Source organism: Emys orbicularis, chromosome 7 (assembly GCF_028017835.1).
Source record: "Emys orbicularis isolate rEmyOrb1 chromosome 7, rEmyOrb1.hap1, whole genome shotgun sequence".
In the NCBI taxonomy this organism is placed as follows: Eukaryota; Metazoa; Chordata; order Testudines; family Emydidae; genus Emys; species Emys orbicularis.
Window position 1 is genome coordinate 63,070,322 of NC_088689.1, and position 26,594 is coordinate 63,096,915.

At 40.4% G+C, this 26,594-nt stretch overlaps 1 protein-coding gene across 1 annotated transcript in view; it reads left to right on the forward strand.

The window, feature by feature from the left end:
- The window catches only part of POLR3A (RNA polymerase III subunit A), a 56,685-nt gene that overhangs the window by 23,854 nt on the left and 6,237 nt on the right, over positions 1–26,594 (forward strand). Inside the window, exons 14-26 of the mRNA XM_065407797.1 lie at positions 1,499–1,637; positions 3,546–3,710; positions 3,996–4,168; positions 8,848–8,959; positions 10,125–10,243; positions 12,042–12,179; positions 14,800–14,970; positions 16,006–16,119; positions 21,806–21,892; positions 21,987–22,069; positions 24,157–24,327; positions 24,987–25,080; positions 25,214–25,306. Coding sequence (XP_065263869.1) covers positions 1,499–1,637; positions 3,546–3,710; positions 3,996–4,168; positions 8,848–8,959; positions 10,125–10,243; positions 12,042–12,179; positions 14,800–14,970; positions 16,006–16,119; positions 21,806–21,892; positions 21,987–22,069; positions 24,157–24,327; positions 24,987–25,080; positions 25,214–25,306 — 1,659 coding nt within the window. The remainder of the gene's footprint in view (positions 1–1,498; positions 1,638–3,545; positions 3,711–3,995; positions 4,169–8,847; positions 8,960–10,124; positions 10,244–12,041; positions 12,180–14,799; positions 14,971–16,005; positions 16,120–21,805; positions 21,893–21,986; positions 22,070–24,156; positions 24,328–24,986; positions 25,081–25,213; positions 25,307–26,594) is intronic.

Sequence of the window (26,594 nt, forward strand, 5' to 3'; positions counted from 1 at the left end):
GTTCCTTATGGTCCTGCTGCCTCAACATACCTACTGTGGTTTGAAAGAGGGAAACCCTAATCTGATATATCTGAGCAAGCTTCTTAAACCAGGAATATAGATGCAGGTGAAGTTCCTCACAGATATGAGGGGTTGGAATGCAGCAGGTGAGTGTCCCCTCAGACCCTATACTTTGCAATATTCACTGACCCCAATCCTGATGGGATTTGACGCAGGAGTTAGTGGGGGCTGCATATTGGTGCATCAGAACTTGAATGGGTCATCTGGTACTGATGCTTTAGCTGCTGCCACCTCCGTGCGTTGAGGAGTCCTGTGGATTCAACACAGATGGTTTAGTGAAAAGGAACTTGATCCTCATCTTTCCCATTCAATCTCCTGCCCCCCTCCCCACATTCCTACTGACTTGTCCTCAGTTCCTACACCACAAAACCAGCAACACCATGGGGAGTCTAGAGCATTTAAGATAGTGAAAACATCCTAGGGATCATGGGGGACTATTAGGAGGGTAGTGGAGCTTGAGCTTGGGGAGCAGGATCTGGGATGGAAGAAGTGGAGCTAAGAAGAGCTCTGCTCCATAGCTGCCTGTGGTCCTATTTCATATTCAGCTGCACAATCTTCCTTCTGATGACATAATTAAGTTTATATCATGGTGTTTATACATCACCAGTGTACATGTGTCTGGAGAAAATAGTCATGCACTTTTTATTGTGATGTAGAGGAATTTGATGTATGCGTTGTGGTTAACTGCTTAATCAAATATTAAGTAAACGACTTGCAAATGAACGTGTATACTGATACCTAGAGTGAACTTAAAATTGATAAATATCTATGTGCTGGAGAGTGTAATTATTAATGTGTTCAGAGGATAGGGGAATTGGAGCATCAAAGGATAATAGTCATCTAAAGCAAAGACCAAAGCATTTATGGGAAGTCTGTTTTGAGGTGAGGTAAAGGTTTTCCTTTGTAACAAGACACTGCGTCTATGACAATAACATTTTGCCAGATGACTGTATATTTAGATGTTTGTGTCAGCTGCTTATATTGGCTAGCTGTATTTCATCTGGCTGAAGTACACAATAATGTGATCTCTAAGCCAAATGCATTCACGAAAACACTGTATACTGAACAAGAGAAACTAGATTCACAACACCGTAAATGCAGGGAATGAAGTGAAGCTGGCAATCATCTACATTTTAACTTTTTTACTTTTATTTCAACCAGTGTCAGAGAGAAGTGGAGGGGGTATTCATTCATTCAGACATCTGCCCTCTGTCCTTCAACCAAAAATATTGAAGTTCCGATTCCCTGGGGTAGTGGGGTTTCTGTTCTCAGTTAAGTGAATAATGGCAGCCATCTCAGCAAACTGACTGGCACAGGTTGTTCCACCAAGCTATTAACCACAGTTTTAGAGCAGCATATTGAAGTTGGCTGTTTTGGTACTATAACCCTGTCGAAAACATTCTGACTGTTTCTGATTCTTTCCTTTTGTTGCCTTCAGCCTGTAACCCTCTGGACAGGAAAGCAGGTCTTCAGCCTCATTCTCAAACCTAGCGATGACTGTGCTGTGAAAGCCAATCTCCGAACCAAAGGAAAACAGTACTGTGGCAGAGGGGAGGATCTGTGTGTCAATGATTCTTGTGAGTGACCTTGCCTGTTCAACTGCTCCTCAAGTATGAGTTCATAACAGATCTGCACCAGTGACTTTTCTGTTACTAGTCCGTAATTGAGTTCACAGCAGGGAAATGTGACTGAAGAAAATGCTGTTAAATGCTATTTTTCGCTGTTAAACATGAAAATGCGAGTAAAATATGCAATGTGATGAATATTTGATTCACATACAAAATAGGCAATTTCTCAAAAGTTGGTGTTTGCTCAGACATAGAACACTATGGGAAAATCGTGAATTTTATTAATAAAATATTTATATAGCATTTAACTTGTCATGACACCTTACAGAGATTTAAAAAAAAAAAAATGGTCTCTGCCCCAAAGATCTTACCATTTTAAACTTGACAAATGCAGAACTTGAAGCTAGGCAAAGGAAGGTGATAAGGAAAGTAGAGATGGCGCAAAACAGAGTTGCTATACAGCGAGCGTATTACACATCGTCTGATATTATTAAACCAGCAGTCCATAGCTAACCATTTCTGTAACCAGAAAAATCCTTCCTCTGTTTTAGTGAGGTTTTTATCCCATGCCCATGCCACCTTTTTCTTCACCATGAACTAGCTGCAGGGGAGCAGAGCAGTGTAAACCCAAGAAAATTCTCCCACCATAGGAAGAAATTGCAGAGGGATGTAACAGGCCTTAGAAGATGCAGTGGAAACCCCAGTTTCTCGGAGTCGGCAGCCTCAGTGGAAGCGACAATCCGTCTGAGTTTCTCTGAAGCGAGTGTTGCAGTCTTTGGCATACCTGTTCTTTTGTGAAGCAACAACAGTCCAATCTGGAAAAGGTCTTCTGCAAGATCTCATGAAATCCCAACATGGCTTTTGCAGTGTACTCAGTCATTAATGAATATCAATGGCTGTTATTTACTGTTCAGCAAGTTTTGTTGCATCCTTTTAAAAAAAATTAATTAATTAAAACAATAAGTCAGGTCTGCTGGTAGAGCTATGTCAGTTGTGGGATGAGAAGTGTGATACCTGACCCACATAGCTGTGCCAGCATAAGTCCTAGTAAAGATGCAGTTACACCAGCAAAACTGCTTTCACTGGTATAGCTTGTTTGACTTGGGGGGGAGGGGGTTACTATAGGAGGTTACTACCCTTTGCAGGTATAGCTGTGTCCACACTAGGAGCACTTAATAGACCAGCTTACCGATTCCTAGTGTACATGTAACTATGGTGTACCTTTAGTGAGCCAGGACAGTGCAGTGATTTAAGTCCATCTATATACCCAAGCCCTTCCTTGAATGTAGCATATTGGAGTTGGAGTGCTCACGTATTAAGTTGCTTACTTTCTAGTGCTATTGTGCCCAATTACTGACTTGTTCCTAAATAAAATAACTCTTTTCAATGATTCTTCGCTTACTATAGTCACATTTTTATCAAAGTTAAGTATGGCTTTTGGCTGGGAAACTGCTTGCACTGATTTGCCTACTGTGTTTTAAACTATGTGAACAAAAATGGACTAATTTAAGATATCGCTCAGAAGATTTAAAATTGCTTTTTATCACATTTAATTCTTCCATGGGAGTTAGAAAATTAAAATTTGCAGTGTTAAGGTTGCTTTAAGTTATGGGCTACTGCTGTTTCTTAAACGAAAATCTGGCAATTGAAGCATTTACCTGGGGAAAGGGTGGGAAATAGACTTAAAAATGTATGGGAAATGGAGTTGCAGTAGGAGGATTGTTTTGGAGACACTTTCACTGCATCCTTTTTATTCAGTGTTCTGCTTCTATAGGCATAATGTGTGTGTTTTGGGGCTTTTTTGTTTTGACAGCCCACACTGTTATGATTTAAACTCTATTAAATTACTAGTAACCTAAGTTAAGCTCTTGGTCTCTTCGGGTGTCAGGCTTTCAGTATTTTCCTTTGTGCCTCCAGATGTTACAATCCAGAATAGCCAGTTGATGAGTGGCAGTATGGACAAAGGAACCTTAGGATCTGGATCCAAGAACAATATCTTTTACATTCTGCTGAGAGACTGGGGGCAGGTAGAGGCTGCAGATGCTATGTCACGGCTAGCCAGGCTTGCTCCTGTTTACCTCTGTAAGTAACCTGGGAGGTGCCTTTCGTTGTAGAATATTTTAATTTAACCTAAATCCAGGAAGGTTTCTATTAAAAATGTAGCCTATTTAGACAAGGAAAAATCAATAAGGCACTTTTCTCCATTTCCATCAACTTAGTATATCTGTTGACAACTTTGTCTTGAATTCAAGTGATGTATTTGCAAATGCCATATAATGGAGAGAAATTCTGTGATCGTTATCTGCATAGAACTCAGTGAACTGAACTTTTTTATATGGCAGTATCTTTTTTGTAATTTTACTGTAGCTAACCGTGGGTTCTCAATTGGGATTGGTGATGTAACTCCAGGACAGGGACTGCTAAAGGCTAAATATGAACTTCTGAATGATGGCTATAAGAAATGTGATGAATACATTGAAGCTTTGCGCACTGGTAAGCTGCAGCAGCAGCCTGGTTGTACCGCAGAAGAGACATTAGAGGTGAGTGGTGCTTCACTTGTTAAAAATAGTGTCGAATATGAGTGCCATGCACTCAGGCCAAGACACTCAGGTTTATTAAATCAAACCTTTATTTTAACCAAAAGCATACCTTGCTGTTACAAATACTGTTAAAGTACAAAACAGCAGACATACAGAAAAAAGCCATGGCTAGTTACCTTCTCCTGGGGCTTAGGGTGTCATGATGGATTTTTTTCCTACGAAGCTCTGACTGCCCCTTATATTACACATCCATATTACATATTCATTACTTAACATTCATGACACAATGGTGACTGGAAGATCAGCATCTTATGTAACTCACACAATACTCCTGTGCAAACTTTAATTGGCATGTAACTTTCTGCTGTCATTATTTTTGTGGTGGTCTCTTCTCTGGTTGATTGTGCACTATTGTGCATATTTTGGCCAGGTCACTGTGACCTGTTTCTCTGCATAGGGGTTTTTTGGGACCTTCCAGTCCATTTTTCTAACTGCTTTTGACAACACAATTTATAGATACATTATTCTTCAATTTAAGCACATCCTGTTTTTAAAATGTCGTCCTCTGTCCTATATAGCTGTTGTAAACAAGTTTACTTGATGACAAGATCATTTAAAGAAACATTTTGCTCATGTCAGGCAAGCTGCAAACTAGGCCAAAGCCAGCCTTACTTACAGACAGGACTGTTAAAAATAGGTCGTCATACCAGCCTATTACAAGATAGGAGTACTTGTGGCACCTTACTCCTGTTCTTTTTGCGGATACAGACTAACACGGCTGCTACTCTGAAATCTGTTCACCTGGATCAATCAGTCTTCAGCTGTCGTTAAGACTGGCAGACGTGTTGTGATCGGCGCATTCTTCTCGCATTCTTGCCTTTCTTCTCCATGTTCGTCCGAAACATTTTACAATGTAATCTTGCCACCTTCTTGGAGGCCGACCAGGTGGTCTTTTCTGTTTGCGCGGGTACCACTCAGTAATGATTGCAGTCCACCTATTGTCCGTGAACCGTGCTATGTGGCTCGCCCATCGTATCTTATTATATCTGCTTTCCACAACAATATCTTTCACACCACTGCATTTTCTAATCGTTTCATTTGGGATACGATCCAGAAGGGAAATTCCCAACATAGTTTGTTCCATTGCCCTTTCAGCTACCGATAGCCACTGTTCTTCTCTCTTTGTCAGTGCCCACGTTTCACTGCCATACAGCATGGCTGGCAGCACTGTTGAATTAAAGATATTTGTACGTGTGGTCTTGTCGATTTTTCCTTTGAGGATGTCCTTGATGGAATTAAATGCACACCATCCTGCCCGAATCCTTCGCGAGAGTTCTCCGTTCATGTCTTGGCGCATATTTATTTCTTGGCCCAAATATATGTACTGTTCCACTTCTTCAATTTCTTCTCCTGTTACCGTTATTCGGGCTTTTCGTAAGACATCTGATCGCATGTATTTCGTTTTGCAACGATTCATTTTCAGACCGACCTGACTGCTTTCCTTGTCGAGTCTTCGTAGCATGCTCTGCAGTTGGTTGTTGCTTTCGGCAATTAGTATGATGTCGTCCGCGAATCTGAGATGAGATTCTCCATTTATATTAACACCACTCCTCCAATTGATCTTGTTCATAACCATTTCAAGGCAGGCGGTAAATAGTTTCGGTGAAATCGTATCTCCTTGCTTTACGCCTTTCTCGATTGGGCTGCGGAGGGGAGTTTTGAGGAGAGTAATGTCTGTTGTACATCCAGTATTCACTTCCTTCAACAAACTGATGTACTGCATGTTAATGCCCTGCTCTGTGAGCGCCTTTAATATTGCGTTGAACTCAATGCTATCAAAGACCTTTTCATAGTCGACAAAAGCAATGCACAGCGGGAGTTTGTATTCCCTCGCTCTTTTTAAGAGCTAGCTAAGGGTAAATATATGGTCGATCATGCTGAAATTTCTTCGAAACCCTGCCTGCTCTCTCAGCTGTTATTCATCCAGACTCTGCAAGAGTCGGTTCGTTATCACCTTTGTAAAGAGTTTATAGATACGAGAGAGCAGGCATATAGGGAGATAGTTCTTAAGATTTTCTCGATCCCCCTTCTTGTACAGCAAGATGGTATTCGACTCCCTCCAGCTTGATGGTATTTTTCCTTCTTCGAGATATCGACTGAATCTTAAAGCGAGGGCCTTCCAAAGTTTTTCGCCTCCTGCGGAAATCATTTCTAACGTTATTCCATCTTTGCCTGGAGCTTTTCCCTTCTTCATCTGGTGTAGTACACTTTGGACTTCGCTGACGATTATTGGGGGGGGGGGGAACGCGTTCTTCTGACTCTTGGAGCGTTGGGAGAGGGCTGTTGATTCTTGATTTGAACAGTTCTGTATAGAAGTCTTTGCAGACCTCCTCCATCCCTGCTCTGTCAATTACTGTCCGTCCTTGTTCTTCAGTGTTACGCTCAATCTATACTGCGCCAATTCCCGCTTGCAGGTCCTGAGGCTCTTGCGTGATTCAGCTGTTTTTAAGGAGCTTTTCTTTCCGGAAGTTCTCAAAGTCGTCCTTCAGTTTTTGCCGTATAAGTATTCGAGGTTGTTATCCGAGCTCCTTTTCATATTTCTCCGCTTCTCTAACAAGCTTTTCATTTAGTTCGAGATTCTTCCCTTTGCCTTCATCTTTTCAATTTCAGCTGCTTTTATGCAACGTCTCAGCTTGTCAGCAAAGATACTATAGTCCTCGTCACACTTTTACGTCTGGCTCCAGTCAAACCCAGAAATGGCTTTCTTCAGCTTTGCTTCATCGAATGTCTTTGGGCGCTGTTTCCTGTTTGCCATCTGTAAAGCTTTCTTTTCCACTACTTCATCGAAAATCAACTTCGCTCTAAGCAGGCGATGGTCACTGCTGGTGTTGAAGGGCTGCACCACAGAGATGTCTTGAACAATGCGCTTTTTATTGACTAAAATATAGTCGATTTCATTCTTACTCTTTGCATTTGGCGCGATCCATGTCCACCTTTTTGCAATTTTCTTTTTGTACCAGGTGTTTGCCACGTACAGTTCTTTCATTTCTGCCATCGTTACCAGCCTTTCTCCTCTTTCATTTCTTTCGCTGCTGCCGTGTCTCCCTATGAACTTTTCGCCAGCTTTCCCTCGCCCGACCTTAGCGTTGAAATCTCCCATCGTGACAGTATAAGTGGACTTTTGCACGAGGGCTCTTTCGAGCTCTTGGTAGAATTCTTCCACTTCTTCGTCCTTACTTGCACTTGTGGGAGCGTAGGCCTGGATGACCTTGAGGATAGCTTTTGACTCCCATCTGAAGATGCAGCACACCAATACGTGATATTAGCTGGCATAATATGACTTTCGAAACCCAATCCTTACTGACGATAAATCTGACTCCTCCAACGTTTCTAGCGCCATCTCCCTTTCCGAGCCTCACAGTGCTTCCATCCTTCCAGTTGACTTCCAACTCCTTCTTTAGTCGGGTTTCGCAGATACCGAGGATATCACATCTTATCCCTTTCTTCTCCTCCATCAGATGATTTAACGTTTCCTCTCTCGCCAGCGACCTACAATTGTAAGTACACACAGCGAGCGTTGTCCTTTTCCATTTTTTGGCCTAGCATCTGACATTTTCAGCAACCTTTTGTCGCTCAATTTCCACTCCACCACCGAAGAATGGTTTGATGACATGCAGGGAACTAAGACTCATTTACACGTGTTGTTTTAGACGTTAACTTTAAGCCATCCCACTGGCTAAGCAGGCAGGCATACATACCTCCTCAAGCTTAGCTAGCCTTCAACCTCTAAGAAGAAGGAAAAACGCTCTTTCCTCTGATAGAGCAATCCTCCTCCTTGGATTGGATAGTCCGACACCTTTGTAGCATGGTTAGACCTACCAGGGCATACGCCCCACTACCATAGTTGTCAGACGGCCAGGGTCACCGCTGCACCACGATGAGGCGCTGAGGTAGAATTTTGCAAGATAATTATCAGTGAGATTTGATTAATAGATTGTAAAATATGCAGTGGGTTCTAAATATGACTGTGTTTGAAAACTATGAGGAATGAATCGTTGTACTTAAATATGTGCCTAACATGAAGCACCTGGGTAGTCATGTAGAGGTCACCTCTTTAACAGTTTCAAGCCATTATCCTCTTATCTAGTATATTTCTAGAAATGCTCAATCACTGTTTTTCTTAAGATCTATAAAACTAAAATAGGATCTCACTTTGCTAGTCATCAAGTCTGATGCTGGTCACAAAATGCAGTAGTTTTGCCATACTTCTCAAAATAGAGAGTTGTAGTAAGATCTCTTGTTACTAAATTTAATGCTTGCATCAAATACGTTTATAGAACATATATAAATAGACTTGACACATGAACAAAGTACATTTTGTGATGCAATATCTTTTATATACATTTGCTTACTGTCTTACTGACAATTTGCCAGTCTATAGTGGGTCTCCAGTTCTGTAGTTCACGAGAATCTTAGTAAAATGCATTTCAAAAAGCAGATTTTTTGTTTTTTTTGTTTTTTTTGTTTTTTTTACTCTTAACAATGTTCTTGTTTGCCTTTTTGATGCTATTTTAGACTTCTTCAGTAGTATTCAGTATGGTTTTTTGGTGGCTAGCCTCAGTATACTGCTATGTACATATTTGTTACTAATACTAAATATCTAAACTCTCTGATTCTAGGCCTTAATCCTTAAAGAACTCTCTGTGATCAGAGACCATGCTGGCAGTGCCTGTCTCAGAGAACTAGATAAAAGTAACAGTCCCCTTATCATGGCTCTCTGTGGTTCTAAAGGTAAGATTAGTCAAGTTCTGGAATTGTGTGAAGTTACTGCCTACATCATTTGCCCTTAATTATTTGTGTTAATCATTATGTAGTCAGTTTTGTCTAAAACATGCAGTTGTGTAAGCATTAGATTCATAGCATGTATCATCGCTATCAATTCCTTTTGAGAGGGTAAAGCTAGCTAGCTTTTTAAATTAACTTGTAAATAATCCTACTTTGTTTTATTTATTTAGCTGTTTATTACTCTACATTAAGAGCATCCATCCAGCACTCTAGGTGCCCTTGGGAATCTTGTGGAAATACACAAATAAAGACACGTTAATTACCCCAAGGTCAAATACCCCAGCAAAAATATAAGTATGTGAGAAAAAGTAATCATCGGGAAGACTTTCCACTTCCATTATCAAATCATTCCCTGTCATGTTCTGTTTTCCTGATCTCTGCTTCTACAAAATCAATTGAATAATTGTTTTTCTTTTTTGTTTGGATGTTGTCTGATCTTTGCCATTAATTTCCTGTGTGACCTTGGGCAAGTCAATTGCACTCTCTGCTTCCATTTCCCCATCTGTATTGGATAGGTGTAATACTTCACAGGGGTGAAGAAGTTTTATTAATATTTGTAAATCACTTTGGGATCTTGAAGTGAAAGTTATAGCAAGTCTGTGTTCTGCTTGTTTTCAGAAGGAGTTAATCAAATGATACTATGTCTGTAGAGAAACTAAAGACTCTAAATTCAAGATGGGTTTTCAAAGCAGTTGATATTGCATCTGTCAACAGCAAAAGAGATGTTGAGCAATGAAATAATAAGAAATGGCATTAACAGACATGGATTATATGCTGTTGATAGTATAATAAAAATACCGAACAAGTTAACATAGGGTCTATAATCAAATAAGAATGTCATAAAGATCCATGATCCACAGAAAACTAGATTCATTGATTGACAGAGGGGGGAGTTCCTTGTAGGGATGACTTAATTAATTTTGTTTTGGTATCTCCAGCCTGTGAATGTAAGTTTGACTGAATAGGAGAAATAACTGAAGAATTGAATTAATTGACTGATGCACATTTAAAACTTTTTTTTTATGACCTAGTAAGCAGTGCACCATTCATCTCGTTTGAACAAGCATCCTTCACAGAGGATTACTAATTTTGATGTCTCCCGTTTCTCCAGGTTCCTTTATTAACATATCGCAGATGATTGCCTGTGTAGGACAGCAGGCTATCAGTGGGTCACGTGTGCCTGATGGATTTGAAAATAGGTCTCTGCCTCACTTCGAGAAGCACTGTAAGGTCAGTAGCCTTGCACTAAACAGGATTCAATGAAATCCATCCATGAACTGGGAATAAGTTTAGATGAGTCACTACTCAGTCCTTCACTAATGGAAGGACCACCTCTAAAGGTAACATCATGAAGTTCAAGTACAATATTTTGAATGGGGAAGTAGGGACAAGGAGCTGATGCTCTTTGCCTTCATTTGTTTTCAGGAATCTTCATTAGCCTGAACCTTAACAGCTAAACTTTTAACTTCTGGTTGCCCTTTTCTGCCAAATAGTCCTTTGCTTGAAATATTTAAACAATACTTTAATATGTTAAATTAATATTTGTTGAAATAACTTTAAGATAACACTGAGGATATATTCATGGTTCTTATATTGCTTACAAACAATAAGATTCTCTTAATCGTTGCCTTTTTTCCTTTTTGAATGCTGATTCATTGCACTAAGGTGTCTCATGGGTGCTGTGCTGATGGTTTTGTTTTTATGATGGATTTCAAGAATTTTAGTTCATGTGAAATATATCCGCTGGGTCACTCTGGAGTCTGAAATTCTCTATAGAACAGATACAGCATGACAAATAGTATTGCTAACTTTATATCAATGTTTCTCAATCCTGTTGTGCAGGGACCAGTTTCCAGGGTCAAGAGACTAGAACTGTCTCCAGGTTAATACAGTCCTATCTGAGACTGCCAGTTAAAATAATGGTATCAATTCATTTCCTAGTAAAGAAGTGTCAATATAGCAACCCTCAAACACCCCCCTAAGCTCACCAGTTCATGTCATTCACGTTACTGAATACCTGTCAAGTGGTAACTCTCAATCACTACCTGCCAGGACTCAGTTGCAATTTCTGAACTAACAGAGAAAGTTGCTTACTGCTGTCCAGTAACCTGAACCTGCAGTTCCCTTTTTATTAAGAAAATGCTCCAGGTAATTTTTGTTTATGGGAGAAATACACGTGACTTTAAAGTTACGACATTTTCTCTTTGTAATTTCCCAACCTTGTCCAACTTGTCTGTTACTAGTTAAATTATGGTACAAAGTAGACTGCTTTAAGGGTCAGTGCCTCTTACCCTCTCCATCCACTGTTCTGCTTCACAGAATATGGGAATGACTTTTGGGTCGGATGCTAGTGATGGGATTAGGAATAGTATAGAGAAGGTTCCAGTCAATCCTCTAGTTACTCAGTTTGCTTAATAAACTTGTAAATTGGCTTTGAGCAGTTTGTGTAAAGTCTATTGACCAGACCCTCATCAATGGCCAAAACAAGCTATTCAAAAGAATTTAGAAGCTCCAACTCTATGAACCATGTAACATACTCTATGTTCCATAGGCTCAGGTTAGGAAGATTCTGGTAGAAGTAATGTCTGTCATTCTTCCTCCTCCCCACTCAAAAATGAGTATTCATGTTGTCCTCCAACCAGATTGCAACTCAGGAGCGTGTGCATAGAGTCCTATTAGACTAAATATCAGGGGGTAGCCGTGTTAGTCTGTATCTACAAAAACAACAAGGAGTCTGGTGGCACCTTAAAGACTAACAGATTTATTTGGGCATAAGCTTTCGTGGGTAAAAACCTCACTTCTTCGGATGCATAGAGTGAAAGTTACAGACTGTTACAGACTGTAACTTTCACTCTATGCATCCGAAGAAGTGAGGTTTTTACCCACGAAAGCTTATGCCCAAATAAATCTGTTAGTCTTTAAGGTGCCACCAGACTCCTTGTTGTTTTTATTAGACTAAATGTTTTTCTATTGCAGACTTATAGAATGTGTAGTAAGTCTTTAGAACTTTTTTTTCTCTCCCCTCTAGCTTCCAGCTGCAAAAGGTTTTGTTGCCAATAGCTTCTATTCTGGCTTGACTCCGACTGAGTTCTTCTTCCATACGATGGCTGGTCGGGAAGGTCTAGTTGATACAGCTGTAAAAACAGCCGAAACTGGATATATGCAGGTAATGCTCGACGGGTATAAAGATGTATAACAGTTTTGCTGTTGCCAGAGGGTTATGGTTGTCAGTCATATCGTTAATGTGAGATGCTGTTAGACCTCATCGATCTAGCGCTGGATGTTGGAAAGTATAATAATTCATCTTCTAAAGTGGGCTTTCATTAAGTGACACAGGAGTGTAACTGTTCATGTATCTTCTGAGTACAATGATCAATCCTTGTTCATAAGTGTCCTGATTTGCTGAGCACCTCCTGCAAAGTGGTAAGTGCCTTCAATTTCTCTTGAAGTTAATGAAGGTCTGAGGTCGTGGAGCATCTGAGTGGATCAGGCGCTTGTGATGATGCTTTGGTCACTTAGCCTTCATTCCAGTAAAAAACAAAGATGATACCGGTGAAACTTTAAATTCTCTCTTGTTTTGAACCATCAAAACAAAAGGGAAGTTGTCTCCATTACCCAAATGTAAGCATGGACTGTCCTGAGGCAAACCTGCTTGCCCTACTTGTGTGAGCAATCTCAGGCTCTTCAGTGGGACTACTCAAGTAAGGCAAGCAGAATTTGGCCCCTTCTTCAAGAATGAAAACTTATTTTAAGGTGACATGATCTTGTTTAAAAGTAGCTCAAGGCTGGCCTAACTTTTTGCTTCTATGTAGGTAAATAGGAATTCTCCCATTGATTTTAATCAGAGGGAAGGCCCAATGTGAGTGCTCTTGACATTCACATACTTAAATACTTAAGATCATATCAATGCTCTTATGTAGAGGCATTATTCAATATATTTCCGTGCAATCTCTGACCCCATTCAGAGGGTTTAACATTCTGGGGTGCAATCCAGGCCAGTGAGGGCTGTGTCACCACTGGCCCTCTAACCGTGGGGCCTCAATGCTTTGCTGCTGTAGCTCCCACTTAGGCCACTCACAAAAAGCATGCAGGTCACCCCTGAGTGTCTGTGTATAGCCACAGCCCAAGTCCAGAAACAGTGACCCCAGCAGCCTGGCAGCAAACCTGCCACACTCTGGCTTCCAGCAGCCTTGGTTACTACTTGCGGTGTGACCCCCGCACACTTCCCGTCCTGGATTTTCCCCAGAAAAGTGTGTTCTGCACTTGTCCAGCCCTCTCCTGGACAGTCAAGCTGTATTAGGTCCATTGCCCCTCCAGGGGCTTAATATACAACAGTTTGCTACCATAAATGGAGTTACCCACACAGTTCAGTTTCAAGACAACACTTGATTGTAAAACTACAAAGAGAGATTTTTAAGTCAGTACAAATATAAGGCATTAAAGTTAGAAATGGTTACAAGAGAAATAAAGATAAAACGCTTTCTAAACTTAACAAACTAGACTTGGTTCAAGGTGAAATTCTTACCACAAGTTTCCAGTAACATTGCTGCCGAAGTTTCAGGCCAGGATCTGCTCTCTAAGTCCATTGGCTGTTTCTTTTGTCGTCTTAGATGAGTGAGAGGGAAATGGATAGGGAGAGACAACGTGTGATGTTTTTATCCATTACTTTTATAGTTTAGTCACCCTTTGAAATGTATTTTCCTGAGGGTTACCCCTTGATCAGGGGTTCTCAAACAGTGGTTCGGGACCCCATTTTAATGGAGTCGCCAAGGCTGCAGTTAGACTTGCTGGGGCTGAAGCCCGACCACTGCTGCCTGGGGCTGAAGCCAAAGCCCTGGGAAGGGTGGCTAAAGTTACATGCCCTCTGCCCAGGGTGGGAGCCATTGGGTTTCAGCTTTGGCCTCCGCCCTGGGCAGCAGGACTGGGGTGGGCTCAGGCTTGGGTCCCCCCTCCTGGGGTCATGTAGTAATTTTTGTTGTCAGAAGGGGGGGGCACGGTGCAATGAAGTTTGAGAACCGTTGCCCTAGATAAAATTCCTTCCAGCTATGAGGATGGTGCCATGGGGTCTCGTGAAAGAGTTTTCATGCTGCTGTTTACTTAAAATGCAGATTTGCCTTGTCTCCCTCTTGCTTTTTCAAGGACCTTGTAACTATTTCTATGTAAATTGAAGTAAACACACATTCCTTTAAGACCTGTTTGTCCAGTCCTGCCTAATCGCAGCTATGTGGGTTGAACATGTGCCACAAACACCTTGAAGCCTAACTCATAAATTAGAAAACTATATTTTTTAAAAAGGTCAACTTCAGAGGCCAATGTTCAGTGGTGATATTTTTAACTGTCTCTGCTCTTTCCTTCTCCCTACAAGACCATATACGTGGTAATGTGTCTCCTATGTTCTTGCATTTTTTTAAAAAAATACCAGGAAGCAAAGCTGGTTAGAGAAACCACATGATTTGAAAAGGCATTTCCTTGAAAACATGTTTGTATTTTTAAATTCCAGATAAATTGGGCTGTATCAGGTTCTTATGGTGGTAAATTTTGAGAGTGTGTGTGCACCAAAATTAAATGATAGGAGGAGCAGGAAGGAAAGCTTGCAGACCTTCATAATGCTTTGAATTTTTTATTGCTACTGAGTGTTCTTGGGTTTTTTTTTTTGCTCTCAGGGGAATATAAAATGAATTAAAAAGTTTTATTTTCTCAGTCCACATTCCATAGGTTTTTGTAACTCCAATGCATGGGTATTCCTAAAAAACAGCTGTCTTTACCTCCCCTCTTTTTTTTTCCAGAGACGGCTGGTGAAATCTCTTGAAGATCTTTGCTCTCAATATGATCTCACTGTCAGAAGTTCTACTGGTGACATTATACAGTTCATTTATGGGGGAGATGGCTTAGATCCTGCCGCTATGGAAGGGAAAGACGAACCTTTGGAATTCAAGCGAGTCCTGGACAACATCAGAGTAAGATTTTTCTGAAATCATTTGTTTGAAATGCATTTAGGCTCTCTAGTTGTCAGAGGCATGAAATGCTATTTGGGACATAAAGAAGAAAAGTGTCATGATACAACATGGAGCATCATTCTAATGTAAGGATTTATTTTAAACTCAATTTCTTGCAGATCTATGTTAAGTAAAGAATTCTATAGCTTTCTTTGAAATTGAGTGACTAGATTATCACTTGGGGTTTTTTAAGATGTTAGTGCAGGGGTCGGCAACCTTTCAGAAGTGGTGTGCCGAGTCTTCATTTATTCACTCTAATTTAAGGTTTCGCATGCCAGTAATACATTTTAACCTTTTTAGAAGGTCTCTTTCTATAAGTCTATAATATATAACTAAACTATTGTTGTATGTAAAGTAAATAAGGTTTTTAAAATGTTTAAGAAGCTTCATTTAAAATTCAATTAAAATGCAGAGCCCCCCGGACCGGTGGCCAGGACCCGGGCAGTGTGAGTGCCACTGAAAATCAGCTCGCGTGCCGCAGGTGGCCTACTCCTGTGTTAGTGCCTGACCCAAAGCCCATTGAAGTCAGTGGTTGGACTACTGTTGACTTAATTGGGTGATTGACTGGCTCCTTATTGCACACAGTAATGCTTTGAAAATTATTCTTCCGTGTTGGGTTGTTGGATTTCTCAGCTCACAGGAAGAGAGCCTTGTTTGCTGTCTCTAAGCCTAGCATGGTATTGTGAAACACTTGAATGCTAAACATGCTGAACATCTCTTTTCAGAATGTTCATATTTTATCTTGCCTAAGACTAAAGGTTTTCTGTGGAAGTGGCAATTTGGACTTAAGTGACTGGCTGTGATAATTTGATTTGTGTAATCAGAAACATATGGATTGATTTTCCAAGTACATATATTTGGGACACTATTCAGTGAAGTGTTAAGGGACTCTATTGTCCATGCGGAACACAGAACTAATCTCTAAAACGTTTAATGTAATGGCCCTGTGGTCTCTATATATGTAGAAGTATAACTCTTTTTATTTTGTTGCTTAAGGCGGTATATCCATGTCAAAATGAACCAGCTCTTAGTAAAAATGAATTGGTGTTAACTGCTGAGTCCATCATGAAGAAAGTTGAATTCCTTTGCTGCCAAGACAGTTTCCTACAGGTAACTTTTTAATCTTAATAATCATGAAATAAAAAGAAATATCACTTCCCTCATAAATCAAGGATATTAAACAATTGAGAGAGCTTTTATTTAAAGACTGATGCAGAGCTTTTCAAAAGAAAAGTTTTATCCACTACTAGCAGCAACACCTACTGTACTAATCTGTCTTTAAGATATTTCTGATTACTGCATTCACGATGGGGTAAGAGTAGCACTTCAGTATGGATAATTAATTTCTTCCTTTATCGTCTTGGGTAAATCTGTGTTTGCTACAATAACTTTATAAAGGAAGGAAAGTCTAGTTGTTTGAGCAGGGGCCAACCATTGACCTGCTGAAACACCTTAATCAAAACTCTTGATTGCTCTATACCTCATTTTTACCATCTGCAAAATAGTTCTAGTAATTAGCTATCTCAGAGGAGCATTAAGGAATAATGTGATATTTGACATATAACTGTGAAAGTACTAATATCAAGAGCTCTTCCCTTTTTATCCATCTTTTGTGTAACTATCTTTTGTCATTTTCCCTGTTCCCTTTAGTAAACACTCATTTTCTTACGGTTCCCAATCCAACAAAGCACTTCAAGTACATGCTTTGCTGTATTGGGGCCTGTTTCCTGAGGCTTATCCACACTCCTAAAAAAATGGTGTGACTGCTTGCAATAGGATTTCACAAAATGCAGTGTTCGAGTTTTACAAAAGTACTAGGTAAATATTTAGAGAGATGAGTAGATATCCTAATTTGAGTTTTATCCTTCGGTGACAAATGCTAATGTCTGCACTGCCCCGCAGTTTGGACTATTTGGGTGTATATAGCAGTGCACACCGAAGTGCTGTGTTGTCACTCCCCCCATGTGGATTCTGCAGGCGTGAACTAAAAGGTTCTTAGTTCACATTAACATAATCCTGAAGAGGGACCTTTTAGTTTGCGCCTGCGACATTCACAAAGGGGAGTGACAGCCCAGCACTTCGATGCATGCTGCTGTTCACACCCCCATAGACAGAACTGCGGGGCAGTATAGATGAGCCCTAATGAAGAATTAACCTGGACTGTTGCAGCTTGAAATGGCCTCTGGGATATCGGTGATGAGACTATGAATTTCAGTGACTGGCTCTAGTGGCTCTTTGCTATTTATGATGGATCACTGTGATCCAGAGCAGAAGGTGACAAGATTTGTAGACAGCTCTTTATATACATGACTTGCTATCCAAATGCCAGTGCTGAGTAAGTAGACTACTGTGGATACAAATAGAAGTGTATACAAATCTCAACTTCATGGGCTGGTAAACAATTTCTTCACAGCTCCCAGAAATAAATTCTGATCTGATAGCAGCATTATAAGGTTCAAAGTTAATTCTCTTTATTTTAGAACTGCGCTAAATTTTAATGCTCCTTTCAGAAGTCAAACTAAGATGCACAGATATAGCTACATCAATTAGCATTAACTTTTTTGAAAGATTTATTTCTGAGCAGGAAATTGCAGACATTACTTTTTCTTCTCTCCTTTTACCTTTTTCTTTCCCCCCCCCCCCCATTCATTCTTGAAGGCATTAACTGAGACAGGTTATGAAAAGTATAATGAGGTAATTGTAGCATGCGTGTGCACTGTATGAGCATTAATGTTAGTGCTATTTAACTTAAGATATTTGTGCAAGATCTTACAGTAACACATGGGACTATATACGTTACTGTCTGGCAAATTATAATTAAGATTTCTCCTGCATTAATCCACTACATCTTTTTTAATTTTTGGATGAAAACAAAGCTCAGATGTGATGAAAAGGTCCCTGCTAGCTAAATTCCAAGTATTAGTCACTTAAGGTTTTACTTCGGCACACCACTTTTTTCTCTCCACTCTGTCATCTTAATCACTAAGGTTAACAACTCAGTCTAATAGCTTGAAACTCCATCTTGTTTCAGAAGTACTAGTATATGGCAATTGGAGGTAACTTAGCATCATTTCCCATTGACACTGGAAAGGACTTTGGAACTTTGGTGGTGGTTTTCCCTGCTTCTCATGCATGTGGAAGACCCTTGAAAATAGTAAATCTCTCTCCAGTGCTTCACTTTGCATTCTGTACCATCATTACTTTATGATGGCTAAAACTAGCATTTAATTGAGAATCATAGAAATGTAGGGCTGGAAGGGACCTCAAGAGGTTATCAAGTCCAGCTTCCTGCACTGAGGCCGGACCAAGTAAACCTAGACCATTCCTGACAGATTTGTCCAACATGTTAAAAACATCCAATGATGGGGATTTTACAATCTCCCTTAGAAGCCTATTCCAGTGCATGATTACCCTTATAGTTAGGTTAGATATTAGGAAAATCTTTCTAATTGTTCCTGCTGCTGATTATGCCCATTACTACACCTCTACCCCAATATAACGCTGTCCTCGGGAGCCAAAAAATCTTACCATGTTATAGGTGAAACCGCGTTATATCGAACTTGCTTTGATCCGCCGGAGTGCGCAGCCTCCTCTCCCCCCCCCCCCCCCCGGAGCACTGCTTTACTGCGTTATATCCAAATTCGTGTTATATCGGGTCGCGTTATATCGGGGTAGAGGTGTACTTCTCCTACCTTCAGTGGACAGTTCATCACCGTCCTCTTTATAATGGTCCTTAACGTTTTTGAAGACTGTTATCAGGTTCTCTCTTTCTCCCCCCCCCCACCCCCCATCTTCTTTTCTCAAGACTACATATGCCTAGTTCTTTTCACCTTTCCTCATAGGTCAGGTTTTCTAAGCCTTTTATCATTTTTGTTGCTCTCCTTTGGACTCTCTCCAGTTTGTCCATGTCTGTCCTAAAGTGTGGCACCTAAAACTGGACATAGTATCCAACTGAGGCTTCCCCAGTGGTGAATAGAGTAGAACAGTTACCTCCCATGTCTGACATACGATGCTTCTGTTAGTACACACCCCAGAGTGATATTGGCATTTTTCACAACTGCATCACATTGTTGGTTCATATTCAATTTGTGATCCACTGTAGCAGCCAGATCCTTTACAGTAGTATTGTCTCCAAATCAGTTATTCCCCATTTGATTTTTTTTTTCCCCCTTCCTAAATGAAGTACTTTGCACTTTTCATATTGAATTTCATCTTGTTGAGTTCAGACCAATTCTCCAGTTTGATCACCTAGGATTTGCAGCTCAGAAGCCTGTATACGGAAGCATTCCAATTGCTTGTTTTGAAAGCTGTTTAGGTATTCAGGAACAGTTAAAGCAAACAGATTGTCTGTTAGTAAATGAGTTTGCTTGTATGGGTCCTATCCTATCTCTGTCAAAGATTCTCACTGTTGCTAACTCTTGCTATTTCATTGCAAGTCTTAGGCCTGGTCTACACTTACCCCCCAAGTCGAAGTAAGGTACGCAAATTCAGCTACGTGAATAACGTAGCTGAATTCGACATACCTTACTTCGAATTTACCGCGGTCCACACGCGGCAGGCAGGCTCCCCCGTCGACTTCGCGGTACTCCTCTCGCGGAGCTGGAGTACCGCAGTCGACGGGGATCACTTCCTGTTTCGATTTATCGCCTCCACACCAGACGCGATAAATCGAACTCGGAACTTCGATCCGCAGCCGTCGAACTACCGGGTAAGTGTAGACTAGCCCCTAGAATGTTTGATTTATTTCCAAAAAGCCCAGCTCTGGGAGGCATGTGATTAGGTAAAAATCTAGGCTCTCATTTTCTTAAAAAGTAAATTTCTAGCCCTCCTGGTTAGAATAGCAATTGAAATGTGGCTCAAAAAGTTCACAAAGTTGTATGGCTTTTAACCATCTCATGATTTTTGGTATCTTAGGGTAGGTCTACACTTACCCGGTAGTTCGGCGGCAAGCAAATCAAACTTCTGGGTTCGACTTATCGCGTCTTGTCTGGACGCGATAAGTCGAACCCAGAAGTGCTCGCCGTCGACTGCGGTACTCCAGCTCGGCGAGAGGAGTACGCGAAGTCGACGGGGGAGCCTGCCTGCCGCGTCTGGGCCACGGTAAGTTCAAACTAAGGTACTTCGAACTTCAGCTACGTTATTCACGTAGCTGAAGTTGCGTACCTTAGTTCGAATTGGGGGGTTAGTGTAGACCTGCCCTTAGAGTTGGAAGTACTGCTTCCTGTGTAACCTTACCAAGTCATTTAACCTCCCTTTCCATTTGCTCATCTGTAGTAGGGAGATGATGCTTACTTACCATGTGGTTATTTAATACTTAGCTGTTAAGGAGTAATAAAAGCTTGAGGTTTGAGATGGTCTGGTGGAAGAATCTGTAAAAGTGAAAAGTATACTTTTCAGTGAACATGATTAAAGGGAGAAAAGTATATCGCAAGGTGAAAATAGGCAGAAATAACTTATTACATTTGTAATCTTCTAAATGGGGATAAAGTGAAGCACCAATTCCTGTGGCATACTTTTATTATCTAACTCTTCCATTTTGACCTTGTCTGCAAATTCTGATTTACAGTAGTGGACTGTTAAACTAAAAATGCCTTGAATGTTGAGCAAAACATCCACATCTTGGAGTTAACCTGCAGAGTCTGCTGTGACAGATTTACTCTGTTGACAGTGTTTTATTAATGGTGGGTGCTGTGGTTAGGAAATGGCTAGAAAGGTTATTCCTGATATTTATTTAGTGGATGGAGTAACTTTAAATGCCCAATTACTGAGGATATTGGATGGCTCTGCAGATTGTTTGGTCACCTCAGAGTTGGTGGGATTAGTGCAGTACCTAGTGCAGGGGTCAGCAACCTTTCAGAAGTGGTGTGCCGAGTCTTCATTTATTCACTCTAATTTAAGGTTTCGCATGCCAGTAATACATTTTAACCTTTTTAGAAGGTCTCTTTCTAAAGTCTATAGTGTATATAACTAAACTATTGTATGTAAAGTAAATAAGGTTTTTAAAATGTTCAAGAAGCTTCATTTAAAATGCAGAGCCCCCCGGACCGGTGGCCAGGACCCGGGCAGTATGAGTGCCACTGAAAATCAGCTCGCGTGCTGCCTTTGGCACATGTGCCATAGGTTGCCTACCCCTGACCTAGTAGATAAGTGTCCACATCACACAGTCAGTCACCAGAACAATTGGCTGCCTCAGCAGAGAGGCCACGGATTTGAATGGACTCTGAAAACTGAATTGTCCTCTGCTGTAGAAATAGTTCTTCCAAGTCACTGTTGAAGTACATTGACATGGTAGCAGAGTTTGGAAAAGGTTGCTTTGTTACTGCTTATACTGATCCTGTTTGTATGCAAATAGAGAACTTAACTCTGCGGGAATCATTAACTTTTAAAATATTGCTGGGCGAGCCTGTCACTAATATTGGCATTGCATAACTAAAACGCAACAGTTGGGGAGCAGGAGAAAAAGGGGTAAGTGGGAAGCACAGAGATCCTCCAAAGTGGAAAATCTTTGTCAGTTTCTAGGAGAATGCTGAGAAGGGATACTTTATATGTATTGGTATAAATTCCTGAGGTACCGTGGTTGATTTTTTCCGTTACGTCAAGGGTGAATTTGGTTTGTGGTACCCACATACTGTGTGCCTAGGTTTTGCTGTCTTCCTTCTCGAAGTGTGCATTTCTGATTTAGTAGTGTAAAAAAGTTCTTTCAGATATGTAACCAAATAGCATTTACCATAGTAGGGCTGGAGTACAAGACTCATCTATTGCATAATTCTTACTTTTTTTTTTTTTTTAATTTCAGGAGATTAAAAAATTCATCAAAAGCGTTTCTGAAAAGATCAAGAAAACCAGGGACAAGTATGGTATTAATGACAATGGCACAACAGAGGTAACTGCTTTCAGAGGGGTAACAACAAATGCACGTACAGTAAAGCTCCATAACCCATTGGATTTCTAACATTTCTGTCTCATTGTCTCTTCAGCCACGTGTCTTGTACCAATTGGATCGAATTACCCCAACGCAGCTAGAGAAGTTTCTAGAGACCTGTAGGGACAAATACATGAGGTACAAGTTTCAGTACTTGTTTTCTTCTAATTGGCTTATATCAATTCAATGTTCACCACTACTTATACAAGTTAGGGGTAGGGCTTGTAACTGATTGACTTAAATCTGAGAATGTAATTGTTGCTATAATAGTGCCTTCTGTCGCTTCTGTTGGTGTAATTTATGTCGCTCAGAGGTGTGGGTTTTTTCCAGACCCCTGAGCAACATAAGTTATACTGACAAGAGGTAGTATAGATATGGCCTTAGTGTTAGGATAGTGTTAAAGTTATGTCAATTTGAAGGCCATTACAACCTTGACTGTTAATCTTGATCTATAAACAGACTGTAGACAATCATTATCTTTAGTTTTGCACAACATTGGTCCTGAATCTGACACTCATTTCTGGGAGACAGCTTCTGTACTGTAAGAAAACACTGATAGTCTGGAGGCTCTTCTCTCTGTTATTCATCGTGAGTTAATTCATATGTACAGAGAAGGTTCATAATGACTTGGGATTCGTTCATTGGGATATAAATGAGGGTGACAGCTATCCTCTGGTCTCCTACATGCACTCACTGCATTGGTTATTTGCTAAACTTATTTCTGCTGTGGCTTAATGCTTCTAGAAGAGTGGTTTTCAACCTTTTTTCATTTCCTGACCCCTAAAAAAGACCTCTTTGGAAATCTTAGATATAGTCTGCGGACCCCCAGGTTGAAAACCACTGTTCTAGAAGCACTAGATTTATGTAGAAGATAATTTACAGCAGACTTGTTAATTAACTGACACGATGGTTTTCTTTGCTGTGATTACTTAGCTTACGCTCACGTGGGTAATGTTCTTCGGTGCAAAGCATATGTTACCTGTTCCACGGCTCTCTTTTTGGTGTTAACCTGTTTGTATAGCCTTGGATGGTGTTCAAGGTACACTAGTAAATTCTGGTTTTAATTAAGGTTTTGATGTAGTAATCTTCTTGTGATTTGTCACAATGGTATAATTTTGGAAGGGACTTAGTTGCTATGACACATTTCTTTGCTTAGTTACATTGTAGTTTAAGCAGGAGAGAACTCCTACCAGGACTGAGGGTACTCTCTCCGTCAGAGAGAGACGTAGCTATACCGATGTAAGTTTTGAGTGTAGACCAGCCCTAATTTAAATAACTATTGTTTGCCGCCATACAGCCTCATTGTTGATTGCATCAAATCTCACAGGCTAACCACTGTAAGGCCTGGTTTGTATTGGGAAGGGTATTCTCCAAGGAAAACCCAGGGTGACACTGAAGGTTGCACTGCTGATTTAGCAGGTGGCATTCTCTCTTGACTTTGGTGTTGGGGGAAAATGTGCTCCTGGAGTGCTGATTCCATTTCATTCTTTGCAAAAATAGAAGTGTTAATTCCAATGTCCTGACAAAACTGCTGTTTAAAATGTAACTTCTCATCAAAACCTCTCTTCTCCTTTGTAGCTTCATGTTGCATATGGTGGCATACTTCACTTCCTGTGCTGTTGCTGTTATCTGTTTGAATAGCTGATGCATTGATGCTATAATAAAGCAATAACATGATCTGATTTTATTCTCAGAGGCTTTCCCTCTCAGAAATTAGATTTCTCTAAGGTGACCCATGATACAGAACTTTTTCCTCTTGAAAAGCCAAAAAAAGCCGCTATAATGTATTGAAATCCAATCTTCTAGCTTTGTCAACCCATCAAGAACAATTCCATAATGGAGAATTTGTATTTGGAATATGGGAATTGCCAGTGTGTTGGTCCATCTGATGATGATTCTGGATCTAGCAATGGCCACTACCTAATACTTCAGAAGAAGATGAACTTCTTTTAGTTGACCTGACCAGTTTTGGAATGTTTTATAACTGGGGCAGCGGAATTTCTCTATGCCCCTGGCAGTCGTTCACATTGCATGAAATTGGTGTTTGTCTCTTTTCCTGCCAGCTCTGGCGAAGAAAATACAGTTTAAAAACTCTTATTAGCGCTCCTGGAATAATGCTTAACTTTGCTCAGCCTAGATTTAGTGTCTTAATGAGCAATTTGTTTTATCCTGTGTTTTTGATTGGAGGTTTGTTTGGGTTTTTTAACCCCTGACTTTCTTCTCAGGGCACAGATGGAGCCTGGCTCTGCAGTAGGAGCTCTGTGTGCTCAGAGTATTGGTGAGCCTGGCACACAGATGACTCTGAAAACTTTCCACTTTGCTGGTGTTGCCTCGATGAACATCACTCTGGGTGTTCCTAGAATCAAAGAAATTATTAATGCCTCCAAAGCAATCAGGTACTGAAACCTTTTTTTATTCCTCTGCTTTAGTGAAAAGTGATTAACCTGCAGCCCAAAGTAGGATCTGTCTTGCAGGAATATGCGAGGCTTACCCTGTCAGATATCTAAACAAGATGAACTAGGTTACTCATCAAATTTGTATCTTAATTGGCAGAAAATCTCATATTTCAGTCCATCCAAATAATGACTTTTCTAGTGGCCCAAACACAAAGTTAGGTGTTCATTTCCTTTGAAACATTCACTTAAAGACTACAGACTGTCAAGAGGTTAGTCTACATCAGATGGGTCTAGCTCGATCAGTAGTTAAAACACTTGTATATTTCTGATGTGCACCTGGAGCCATATTTAAGCACTGCTACAGTAGACTAAGCCATAAAAACTTACTCTAACCTCTTAGAGTATGTATACATTGGAGTTTGAATTCCAATAACTGTCTTATTCCTTCAAGCTTGAGATATTTAAAGAATAATTTTCTTAGACGTGTCAATTTTGGGTACTATTATTTCCTAGCAAGCAGCAGTCTCTTTTACAGCCTGTCCTATTTGTCCCTATAGTGGATGGTAGTCGAGACAGACCACAGAAGCTAGGATACAACAGAAAGCTGCTGTTCTATAATCTAGCTAGTAAATTTTATTGCTGTGTCTTATTCTGTGTAGCACACCTATTATCACAGCACACTTGGACAAGGATGATGATTCTGATTTTGCCCGTCTGGTTAAGGGAAGAATTGAGAAAACCCTATTAGGAGAGGTAGGAAAATCTTAATTGTTGGTACTACATTAAATTTAAAAACTCTAGTCTGTATTGTTGCAGACTCTTTGTAGTGGACAGTAACCATTCTTGGAGAGAGTCTAACTATTCCATCTGGATCTGTAACTTACAGATTTCAGAGTACATCGAAGAAGTGTTTCTTCCTGATGATTGCTTTATACTGGTCAAGCTCTCTCTGGAGCGGATTAGACTGCTGAGACTAGAGGTGAGTTTTCCAGATCTTGTTGACTGTACTACTTGGAAAACCAGAACAAGCAGTGGTCCCTTCCTCCACACCAGTTGATGCCCTTTTCAGAGATGTCAATGAAACAAGCTAGTTAAAGAGCAAATGGAAAGTGCCATCCACAAGATGTCCATATAAGGTTTACAACTCTGTTTAGTCCTCAAAGTTGGCATTTCAGAGCATTGCCTAGAGCTGGGAATAGCACAGGCAGGCAGTGTTCAGGTTTCCTGACCTATTTAACTTCAGGATTTATTCAAAGAACAACTAAGTTGCACAGAATTATGGTCATCTTGTAAGTAGACCATTGCTAAAATTATTTTTCTCTTGAGCCTTTCGCTAGGAACAGATCTTCTGAGGTGAATGGCTGTTATGCTATGTGGCAAATTGAGTTCTGTGAGACAAGGTGGGTGAGGTAGTTGTCATGCTGTCTGGAGTAGCTCACGTTTGTGAGCGTCGAAAACAGGGCAGACAACACGGTCTGGTGGTATGCTCTATAATTAGATTTTACAAGCTGGACTTAGTTTGTTACATGACTGGCTACAGGCGCTGTCTTTTGTGTAAGATCTGGGGTAAGTGACTGGTCTCTTGCGATTGGAAGCAACCTGAACAGTGTGAGATTTTTGGTGTACATGACCATTTACTACTATCTAAAGGTTTGTTAACTAGGAAAAATAAATAGAAGTTGTTTACAAGTTAAAGCAAGCAAACATACACAACTGAGTTCCTAAACATGATTCGTAAAGATGACAGAGATGTGGTAATCTGTCAATTCAAAATGTCTTTCAGGCTGGACCCAGGGGTTACCCCTGGGGATCTCTGCCTCTGTTTAATGTCTCTGCCCCTGTGAGTTAAAACAGCAAAGAGATGACAAATTTTCATGTGACCCTGTTTTATCTCTTACATTTGGCCTTCCAGTTCATGAGACAAACCCCCTTGTACCTAGCATTTCCAAGGTCTTGATAGGGCCATTCACCAATCCTTTGTACTATGATGATTCTTAATGGCCCGTTTAATCTTGATAGGCCTCCTTACTGGGTGTGGGAGCTGATTCCCCGTGCCTGGGTTCACAAGTTCAGAGCAAACATTTTCAAAGTTATAAAGCAATACTTACATATTTCCTTATAGCATGGGGTACAGGCATTACAAGTGAGATTAATGTATGCAGCAACTTGCAAGCATTTCATCGAATCTAAACACTAAATATATTCTGGTAAGACTAATACCTATTTTGAACAAAACTAATATACAGGTGAGCTGGTTTGGTTTCCAA